Source organism: Berghia stephanieae, chromosome 1 (genome assembly GCF_034508935.2).
Source record: "Berghia stephanieae isolate SIO BIC M18660-M18661 chromosome 1, UCSD_Bste_1.3, whole genome shotgun sequence".
In the NCBI taxonomy this organism is placed as follows: Eukaryota; Metazoa; Mollusca; class Gastropoda; order Nudibranchia; family Aeolidiidae; genus Berghia; species Berghia stephanieae.
The window spans coordinates 118289741-118300969 of NC_088360.1; the positions used below are offsets into that span (position 1 = coordinate 118289741).

Consider the following 11229-nt stretch of genomic DNA (forward strand, 5'->3'; position numbering starts at 1 on the left):
GGAGGTTTCTCTATGCTGATGATCTGTGTCTTGCATCCCGGGCCTCTGATTTCAGGACCATTGAGGAGAGATGCCCTGAATACATTCTCTGAGTACTATTGAAATAACTCACTAAATGCGAATCCATGAAAAACTCAAGTGTGTGTCTTCCATTTAAAAAACTGCTAAGCCAACAGGAAACTGAACATATCCTGGAATGGGAACATATTGAAGAATAACACATTTCCCATGTACCTCTGTGTCACCTTAGACCACACACTGTCCTTCTCTCAACACACAAGGAAAAACAAAAGCAAAAGTTGCCACAAGAAACAGCCTCCTAAGAAAACTGGCAAATACTACATGGGGAGCAGATTCAAAAACAGTCATGACAACCGCACTAGCCCGTTGCTATTCATCAGCCGAATATGCCTGACTAGTCTGGGCAAGATCCTGCCATGCCAAAAAGATTGACCCTGAGCTACATAACACTTGCTGGATCGATGCTGGTTACATGAAATCAACTGCAGTTCTAGTCCTCCATCAGCTGGCTGGCATTGCACTTCTCCACATTCAAAGAGCCACTGCTTCCAAAGCCTAGAATTATAAACAGGAAATGGACCCAAGGCACACCCTCCCTCCATAACCACAACCCAACGACAAGTAGACTGAAGTCAAAAAAGAGCTTCATGACGTAAGTAAGCATCAACCCTGACCATGCAGCTGTCTACAGACTTGCTACATGGAGGGAGTGGGACAATCACACAAATGAAGCTGTTGAAGATCCAAGAGAAGAACTGCCTTACGGAACTGAGCTCCCCAGGAATAAATGAGTAACACTCAACAGAGCATGAGCAAAACTTGGGAGAACAGCTGGAAGCATGAAAAAGTGGGGGCTGGTCGAGACTAGCTTGTGTACATGTGGATCCCCAGAGTAGACGATGGTGCACACCCTTAAAGAATGCCAGGACAGACCCAACTGCACTGATCCTGATCTAAGAGTCTGCTCCTCAGATGCTGTGGAAAGGGTTAGGTGTTGGAGTGACAAGCTATGATGATGATAGACAACAGACAGTAAAAAAAAAAAATTATCAAAGACTACCTTGGACTAATAAAAATATAACATATATAAAACACTTTTAAACACAGCTATTCAAGAGTTAGTTTGTTTGACGATTTTATTGAATAAATTAAATTAGTTACTTTACTTCTTGTGAGGTGATTTCTTTGACTTTATAGAGCATACAGGTTCAATGTATTCTTTGAAAACATCCATCATGGAAAAGGAATGAAACATCGCTGAGAAATCATCGAAGTTTGATATGCTATCCACAATTGTAAACTCTTTGAATCTGTTGAAGACATGTCAAATAACAGTATATGGCACTTTTGCACCGTCTGTCATTAATAATCCAAAAATAATATTTTACCAGAGCAGAATATTATTTCAACTTGTTTTTCTTCTCCTCTTCATCATCATCATCATCATCATCATCATCATCATCATCGTCATCATTATCAAATCATTATTATTAGTATTATTATCAATCCCACTATTATTGTTATCATTATTACCATTATTATTCTTCTTATTATTATTCTTCTTCTTATTATTATTATTACTATTATTATTATTACTAGTATTATTATTATTATTAGTATTATTAACATTAGTATGTATTATTATTATCTCAGAATTTGAGAGGGATTTTGGAGTCCTATTTGATCCGCTTTTAATTTTTGATACTCACTTTCTGATCAATCACTATATTACTTAGACTAATAGTTTATGAAGAATCATTGATATAAAAATATCACATATTATGATAATCTTATTTTCATACCAATGTATAAGACAACGATTAAGCCAAATATGGAATATGTTAATTGGATCAGGAGCCTGATGTACACAAAAATACCAAAAAAAAACATCATCATTGAAAACAAATTCCTTACGATTATCGTTATTATTATTATTATTATTATTATTATTATTATTATTATTATTATTATTATTATTATTATTATTATTATCATCAATATTACTATTATGTCTCTTTTGTGTTATGATTTTATTTTTTACTTTGCCGCCATCAAAATTAATAAAGTTTATTTTCTTGTATCCTTTTTACAAAAGCAATTGTCACCGAAAATATAAAATGTAAAATTAATCCAAAAATTGAAACTTCAATTTCTTTCTTATATTGCTTTTGACGACCACAGCTGCTTTGTGCTATAAATCTACAAATTTATAGGAATTATTTTTTTAAAAAAGGTATTAAAAAATCTAAATCACTAAAAAATGAATAATTGGTTACTTTGCTATGAATCAAAACATATTCAATAACAAATTAAAAAAAAACACACACACAAAAAAAATAAAAACAAAATCAATACATAGCGAAATTTGGTTATAACAAAAATACCCGTATAACTTGCTCTTTTCATTTAAATTAAGTAAAACTTACACAATGTGATTTTTTGAAAGCACTTCACACAGGACACTCAACATTCTTTCCTTGCAAGGTCTTCCTTTGGAGTCTACATCAACGATCATGGTTTTGTTCCGTATTATATATTCCTGCGACCATTTTGAAATATAAGACAATGATATAATTCAGATAAATTCAAATTAATTTAATAATGTTGGACCTATTGAAAATGTTTTATAATATTAAAAAAAAGAAATGGCTGTTAATAACAAGAGTTGGAAAAAAAAAAAAAGAAAGATAAAAAAATTTAGTGATAAATCATTTAGCGACTACTTAATTACAGTCCACATTTGTTCATTAAATAAAGGTTTGTAAATAGAAAGACCCCACGAACAAAGATCAAACTCTCCATAAATTCCCCTTCATCTTCTTTGTGACTCTTTTAACTATTTGACAATGAAAAGCTATGGGTCCATAACTATTGTGAATTATTATTGTGGAAATTAAGGGTCTTCTTAAAGGTTTCTGAGAGCAAGAAGGGCTATCAATCCTATATGAGCCCTTCTTTTTCCAACCAAACCTGACCAAGGGTCTTAGCTTGATTGCAATGAAGCAATAAGAGAAAAAATATAGTGTATAAGTTGCTATGAGTCTCATCACTACACACATTCAATAAATGATTCTGAAAATGACTGCCTCGCCAAACCAATTCAGCTGTCCCGGCAAATTTAATGAATGTGTGTTTAACAAAAAACAAAACAATAAAACTATATTTTCCTTAATAGTATCTTCCCCCTTTTTACAGTAAAAATTATTTTTTTTTAAAAATTGAGCTTTTATATAGCGCAATATCCACTAAATGTGCTCAAAGCGCTTTACCAGGGGTTCCTGGCCAACAGCAACATTTAACATTTAGGATGGGACATGACGCCTGTTAGGCGATGTTATAATTTTTTCGGACAGAGATAACGCTGTTAACGGCCAGGTTCTCATTTTACACCTGAGTACGGTGAGAGAATGTGAGTAAAGAGCAATCTCCAAGGACTCAACTATGCGCCAAGCAAGGCTCGAACCCAGGACCTTCTGATCCGAAAGCGAGATCATACCACGAGACCACATAGCTGCACAAGTACCACTTACTTTAACTTGAGAGGCTTGTCCTTGAAGGATAATAAAAATGAATCTTCCATAAAACAGGAGTCTTCCATTCAATCCCAATTCAGCAGTCCATTTTTGTATTAATTTTACATAGTTTTGTTTAGATCTCATGTGATCCAGTTGAAGGACGGTTGTAATAAGAGTATCTTTACTTTCAACTTTACTTCCATGAATGGGTCTTAATCCTTCCTCTTTGTATGGTACACGAATAACTGAATGGTTTTTTGTCTGATTGCTTGGGTCAGTTGTCTTGGATTGAGTAAGCAAGTTTCCAGCAGCTTTACTTGATAATGAGTTGTTGGTTGCCTGTAGATTTTCAAAACCAGGACACTTATCACTTAAAACAACTGAAGTTTCAAACAACTCTTGAGCAAAACACAATAAGTCTAAAAGTATCGGCTCTCCTTTCAACGTCAAAGCTCTTTCTTTCATTTTAATAGCAAAAGAATTTAAAATTGAAGATGGTATAATATTATCATCACAAAACACATTTATTTCCTTTGGAATAGACTTTGGGTAGTTGGAAGGAAGGAGAAAATGAACTCCTCCTTTTAAAGCATCCTCTTTAAGGGGTTGATTGATATCAAATCTAATTGTCACATATTTACCCTCTGGAACTGCAGAAAGAAAAAAAGAATACATATTATATAAATGGCCCAACGTCAAAGTTTCATTGAGTCAATCCAAGCTACATCTGATTCCAAACTCCATTCAGATCAATCTACCCAAAAACAGAATCACCCAGATTATGAAATCACCAGTAAAGGTGAACATTTTTAACCAGTTTAAGGCCTTAGTTTACAGTAACGAATGAATAGTGATTTTGCATGATAAAGGCACTTCAACATTATCTATCATGGAGCATAAGATGCAGAGAAATTATCATCCAATTAAAGTTGACATAATATCTATCTCTGTTATTTAATACCAAGTTATAATCGCTTTACATTATTTATTCCTGCTACTGGCCAACATATATTTAACATCCAGGAAAATACCACAGCCTTTCCGGTGCTAGTTTCACTTTTTCCTTACACTTGTGGGTAAAGAAACCTTTTTTTCTCGTGAATTTTCGTTACTTACAGTGTTACTATTAGACAGACTGAGACGTTCGGCCCATCATAAAGGGTTTTAGCCCTAAAAAGTACTGTTTTATAATAATATAATGAGATCATAGCCCTCTTAAGTACTTGCTTGTTACTCCAAACAGTTAGCCCAACAATTTGTAAGTATTTATCACAATATTTTAACACACTAATGAGGGCATTGCATTACAACACCTGACAACACCATATATTTTTTCAATGCTTGTGTTAAAATTGTGAGTGATGTGCAGGATCTGTAGAGCTGATTATTTCTGGTGACTTAGGAAAGCTAAGATTAAGATCCATAAGTGGTGTTCAATCATCTCTTTGTGTTTGATGTTTGTATTTTGTGAAAATAATAAATCTGGTAACCCTTTTGTACCCTAGATTTAGCTTGGAAAACATTAACAACATAAAGTTTGTGTATGTAGATACAATTTAAAGGTGTATTACGTGATGACTCCTATTCATTTGAATTATTACACAATCTTGAATATCAAGATAGATAGAAATGACCCTTTTGAGCTAACAATGAACAAAATCAGTTCATGATAAAATCAGTAGATGCTCGTAATGAATCTGGCAATCTTTCTGCACTCTAGAATTAACTTGGAAATATTAAAATCATGGAATGCATTTTGACATGGACAAATAAAAAAAATTAAAAGGTTCATTACATACAGGCTCTTATATATTTTAATGCTTATCGTGGAAATTAAGTTAGACCAAGACAAATCTCCTGAGCCAACGACAGTTAACATCCATCCAGTAATGAAGGTATGCATAAAAAATAAGCCAGTTAAAAAAAAATAACATATATAAAGAAATATCTGATATATGAAATAAATTTGACAACCCCTCTCATAGCAACAAGCAGACAGTCAGACTAGGCAATATTAAGTCAAAACAGTTCAGTAAAAATGCTTGCTTGCTAACTGATGAAATGAATGCACTAAGGCCACAAAAGCATATGACAAATCTTGCTCACTGATCAGTTGAAGTAGAGAGTACACAATGAAATATCAAATGATGCCTTCATGGGTAAAGTGAGAAAAGAGCCTTCAGATATGATTTATGATGATCACACAGACACTGTTGGTATCGAGGATAGAAGCAAGAACATTGGTTTTATGTCCAGTAGCACACAAATGGCGGTGCACTATTTGAGATCACACAAGCAGAAGACAAGTTGTGTGTAATTTGAAATGGCTCACAAGTGAAGAGAGGCGGTCATTAATCAAAGATTTTTCATCAGGTCAGCAAGCTAAAACCATCAGTCAACTTTCGTGCATTGCTTCGCATTATGGTCTCTCTTTCTCATCAATTGAAATTGAAATCATGTCAGTAATGCCCAGTCTGACTGAGTTATTCTGTTTTATATGAAGAATGGAGCTTACCTTCCAAACAAATGAACTCTTCAGGTTTGCAGTAAATTGCTTGAATCGCTTCCAGTTCATCCATCAGGGCTGAGTTTACATTCAAATTGGCATCCATACTTGGTAAATATATCTGGTAAAAGTGAATGAAGAGATGGCATAAAATGATAATCGATTATGAGTTATCTGAACCAGCGACCAACTGTAAACAATTTTAAATTGAAGTTCCCTGGTCTTCTTCTATGCACTCAGTAAGCAAAGAATCATTTTATTATCAAAACAATTTCTGATTTATAACTTATAGTAATAATAATAATATCATAGTTAATTTTTAAAATCTCCCAGTCCCCTCAAATAATCAGTTCCAGGTGCAATGATAGTCATCAAGAAAACCAGTTTAAAAGAAACAAAAACAATGAAAAACAAAACGTTTCTACTTAAATATTTTGGAAATTTTTAAAATTTTAATGAGAATAGTTCCGTCCCCATTTATTGTATCATTTACAGTTAGATATTTTATAAAGTTCCAGGAATCTCTCTCTCTCTCTCTCTCTCTCTCTCTCTCTCTCTCTCTCTCTCTCTCTCTCTCTCTCTTTCGCCGTTGCTCAACTCATATTTCAGTGCTCCTGCAAATAATAGAAGTTACCATCAATAAACTACCTCTACTACTACAGCCACCACCACATCATCATTACTACCAGTACTACTACTACTACTACTACTACCACAGCATCTTCATTATCCTTATAGTCATCATCACTACCACTACTACATCAACACCACCACTACAATCACAACCACCACATCATCACTACACAACAGACACATCGTGATCGTCTACGAAACGCAAAATAATAATAATAATAATTTAAAAAAATAAAAATAATAGTAATAATAATAATGTAATTTATTTATACATAGTGTTTTTTTTCACCTCCGTTGACGGTGTATCTTAACTGATCGTTTTTATACACCTCCGTCAAGCAGGCACATCCCACCTAAATTCATCAGCGATATTGTGTTTCTGTATTTGGACATGGCGAAAGTTATATTGTGACATCAGTAGGATGTTTTTGTTTATAAATTTATAAAAAAATAATAATAATTTAAAAAATCGAAATATGAAACCAGAAAATAGAAGTTGCATTGAAGGTAAAATAATGTTTTAGAAAGACCTTATTAAATGTAATGAACAGTCAGGTGGCTCCGTAGTGCAGTGGACAAGCTGTCAGACTCTAACCTTGAAAGTACCGGGTTCGATTCCCATTGTAGACAATTTAAAAAAAAAATTTACTTTAATTTTGTTTGATTCTTCTCTTTTCTTTTTTTTTTTTAAAAACTTTTTATCATGTTTTTAAAAAACTTCGATTTTAATTTTCTAAAATTATTTATTTACTTGAGATCAGTATTTGTGTACCATGTTTCTTTTTACTTTTGATTTTTTAAATTGCTGTTATTATTCTTTAATTTATTATCATTGTATAAACGTACATCGGTAATCACTAAGCAGCGTGCTATACTACAATCTAAAACTATTTAAACCTCATGGACGTATGCAGCAACATTTTCATTAATTTACCAACCGCCAACGGAGGTACATAAAAATGGTGCGTTTTTGTACACCTTCAACGGAAGTGCATAAAAACGCCACCTTATTTATATTTTGCGCTCAATCTTCTATTCTATACAATAAAGCTCTGGGGTCGAAGGCAACTACTGCAAATAATTGAAATGAATGGCTATCTACTAGATAGTTGCAGCACTACTGTGAATAACGAACACGAACGCCATCTACTACTACTATTCGCAGTAGTTCAGTAGTACTGTGAATAGAGGAAATCATTATTCGCAGTACTACTACTGCAAATAGAGGTGGCCTTTGAAAAAATATCGGTGGCGTTTTTATGCACCTCCGTTGGAGGTGTACAAAAACGCACCGTTTTTATGCACCTCCATTGGCGGTGATGGTAAATTAATGAAAATGTTGCTGCATATACCTTCAATGCAATTTCTATTTTCTGGTTTTATATTTCGATTTCTTAAATTATTATTATTTTTATATAACTTTATTATTAATAAAATCATCCTGCAGATGTCACAATATAACTTTCGCCATGTCCAAATACAAAAAAAAACCCAATATCGCTGATGAAATTGGGTGGGATGCGCATGCGTGACGGAGGTGTATAAAAACGATCCGTTAAGATACACTGTCAACGGAGGTGCATAAAAAACACTACGAAAAATATCAGATTACCTAGCGTCTAGCGTCAGCGTAGTTGTAGTAGTGGTGGTAGCGATGATGACGAGGAGGATGATGATACAAAGGTGTCAGTGGTGCACGATCCCGGGCTTCAGGCATCCCCCCACCGCTCTCTACTACAAGTTGTAGTACAACTTACTAAGTGACTACTACTAGATAGAAGTTAAGTTAGTCGCTGCGACTCCACTCTCCGTCACGAGTCACTCACACTCACACTCCACCCATGAACATGGACATGACGACAATCTTAATCTCTCAAATTAAATTGTCCACTTGAAATACGCTCGTTAAATACTTCGATTATCTTAGAGGGTTGTTCAAATTCAAACCATCCCATTTTAGTTGGCATCATGAACGTCATTTGACATTCATCTATCTTGTCTGTGCTTTAAACTTTAAACTTTGTTGATGTTTGTTTATGCAAGTCTTTCACTTTCACTTTCGCTTTCTTCGGAGGGATATATTTCCTTCCTCCACTTGTCTAACTGAAGAGCTCTTCTTCTTCTTCTACTTCTTCTACAATAGGCTACCATAACACATCTATCAGAAAAACAGAAGCCCCATCACCACCACAACTACAACAATAACAACAACAACCACTACCACCACAACCATCACCGTCATCATCGTCGTCATCGTCATCATCATCATCATCATCATCATCATCATCATCATCATCATCATCATCATCCTCCTCATCATCATCAAATAATTATTTTAAGGAAAAAAAAAGTAAAACTAAATCATCATGGCTTGGCATCTCATTGCTATTTTATTAAAAATCAAACACACACACACACACACACACACAGAGAGAGAGAGAGAGAGAGAAGGAAGAGGAGAGAGAGATGATAGATAAGATAGATAAAGATAGAAGAGAGAGAGAGAGAGAGAGAGAGAGAGAGAGAGAGACAGACAGACAGACAGACACGCACAGATAAGTGCTCATACTAGTAAGTGCTTCAAGTTCAGAAGTTCAGACTCTCTCTCTCTCTCTCTCTCTCTCTCTCTCTCTTCTCTCTACCTTTCATCCTCTCCGTTATCTCACACTTCACATCTCTCTCTCTCTCTCCCTCTCTTTCAATCTCTCTCTCTCTCCTCCTCTCTCTACTACATACATCATACATCATCTACATACTCATACATACATACATACATACATACATACATACATACATACTCATACATACATACATACATACATACATACATACATACATACATACATACATACATACATACATACATACATACATACATACATACATACATACATACATACATACATACATACATACATACATACATACATACATACATACATTACATACATACATCATACATACTACATACATACATCATACATACATACATCATACATACATACATACATACATACATAACATACATACATACATACAACTACATACATACATACATACATACATACATACATACTACATACATACATCATACATACACATACATACACATCATACATACATACATACATACATACATACATACATACATACATACATACATACATACATACATACATACATACATATATACATAAATACTCTCCCCCCTCTCTCTCTCTCTCTCTCTCTCTCTCTCTCTCTCTCTCTCTCTCATTTCATCCCCTCTCTTCCAATGGTAAGCAGGAGATAACTGAAAAATGAGTCGCGCACATCGTGTGATACACAAGGCAGACAAGAACATAGAGGATCTGATAGTGTTTTTGTTTTTGTTTGTTACAGTAAGAGCGAAAGTCGGTGACATCGTGTAGTGTGTTATAATAGGCAGCAGTTACAGTTACAGGAAACATCAACAAAGCCTTTTGTTAAACTACGTTCCTCTCAGACGTACACCCGGCCACACAGTCATTCATCAAGCAACAATCTTGTTATTGGATTGATATCGTCCTTCATATATAGCTATTAGAGAATAGTGTGAAACCCCCAGTTCGTATTCTGCTTGCAGTGGGTGTGTAGTGTTCGTTCGCCTCTTCAATAGAGTAAACAGAAAACTGGACTGCGGGGAACGCTGTGCTGTGGCATTGTGGAAAGGCTTGTGGAAATAGTACTCAAACCTCCAAATTCAAACGTACTCCGTTGCTGGCCATTGATTTGGTCGATAACCTCGACCCATTTTGCTCAGTGTAGCTAGTGTTATAGTTATAGTCAGTGTAACTGGACATTACGATCTTAGACCACGACTGGTTTTGTTTGACATTAGATTGTATTGTGCAGAGGATCTAAACATTAAGTGGTAAGTGTATACTCGCATTTTTCACAGAATTCTAAACACTTCCTCTAGTTGTTGGTGCGCTACCTAGTCAATATAAATTATAACGGATGCAAAACATAACAGATGATTTAATTTGTCCGCGAAATAAAAGATCAATAGCTGCATGATGAGCATTTGGATTTTGTCACAACAGTATGGCCCAACGGGACACTTATTATTATTCTAGCTTATTGCGTACTTGAGATTATACAATATGATACGAAGCCAATAATACCAGTGTTCCATAAAATATAAAAATATTATCATTGGAAGACAGACGCACTCATATAATACAGAGCTTTCGGAATGAGAGATAGATAAACCGAACGTGCAGGTTGGAAAAATAAAGAGAGCTCGTATAGTCTGAGGCAAAAGTCACTTAAATCATGTGGCCAAGAAAACAATTACCGCCATTAGTGTCTTCGTCTTGTGGTCTATATTGAATATAAATAGTATATTATGGTATAGAACTAGAGAGCGATCATTAAGACAGATCTATGTTAGATTCATTGAGGGATGATTTGATAAATTGACGGACAGAATAAAAAGGAGGGTGGAAACAGTTTTTGTGAACTGACATTTCATGATGTCTAGGCGTCGCAACAAATAAATTTACAAATATAGCCGCAACCAAAAAGACATAT

The 11229-nt window shown here is 34.6% G+C and overlaps 2 protein-coding genes across 6 annotated transcripts in view; one reads left to right on the forward strand and one right to left on the reverse strand.

The window, feature by feature from the left end:
• Positions 1–770: 770 nt before the first annotated feature.
• On the reverse strand, positions 771–8726 carry LOC144962896 (RWD domain-containing protein 3-like). 5 transcript variants are annotated; one of them, XM_078896266.1, is made up of 5 exons: positions 8589–8726; positions 6052–6163; positions 3552–4186; positions 2448–2560; positions 771–1331 (listed from the first exon to the last, which is right to left on the reverse strand). In XM_078896266.1, exons 1-5 carry the CDS (start codon positions 8652–8654, stop codon positions 1184–1186), a joined length of 1074 nt encoding a protein of 357 aa, XP_078752392.1. In that variant the 5' UTR covers positions 8655–8726; the 3' UTR covers positions 771–1183. The 5 variants fall into 5 exon arrangements, with proteins under 5 accessions (XP_078752392.1, XP_078752395.1, XP_078752396.1 ...); XM_078896269.1 differs by having other exon boundaries at positions 772–1331; positions 8508–8726; XM_078896270.1 differs by having other exon boundaries at positions 772–1331; positions 8502–8726.
• A 1244-nt stretch (positions 8727–9970) lies between these two features.
• LOC144962897 (uncharacterized) overlaps positions 9971–11229 on the forward strand; it is a 4829-nt gene continuing 3570 nt past the window's right edge. The window contains exon 1 of the mRNA XM_078896271.1: positions 9971–10567. The gene's annotated coding sequence lies outside the window, so the exon portion shown is untranslated. The remainder of the gene's footprint in view (positions 10568–11229) is intronic.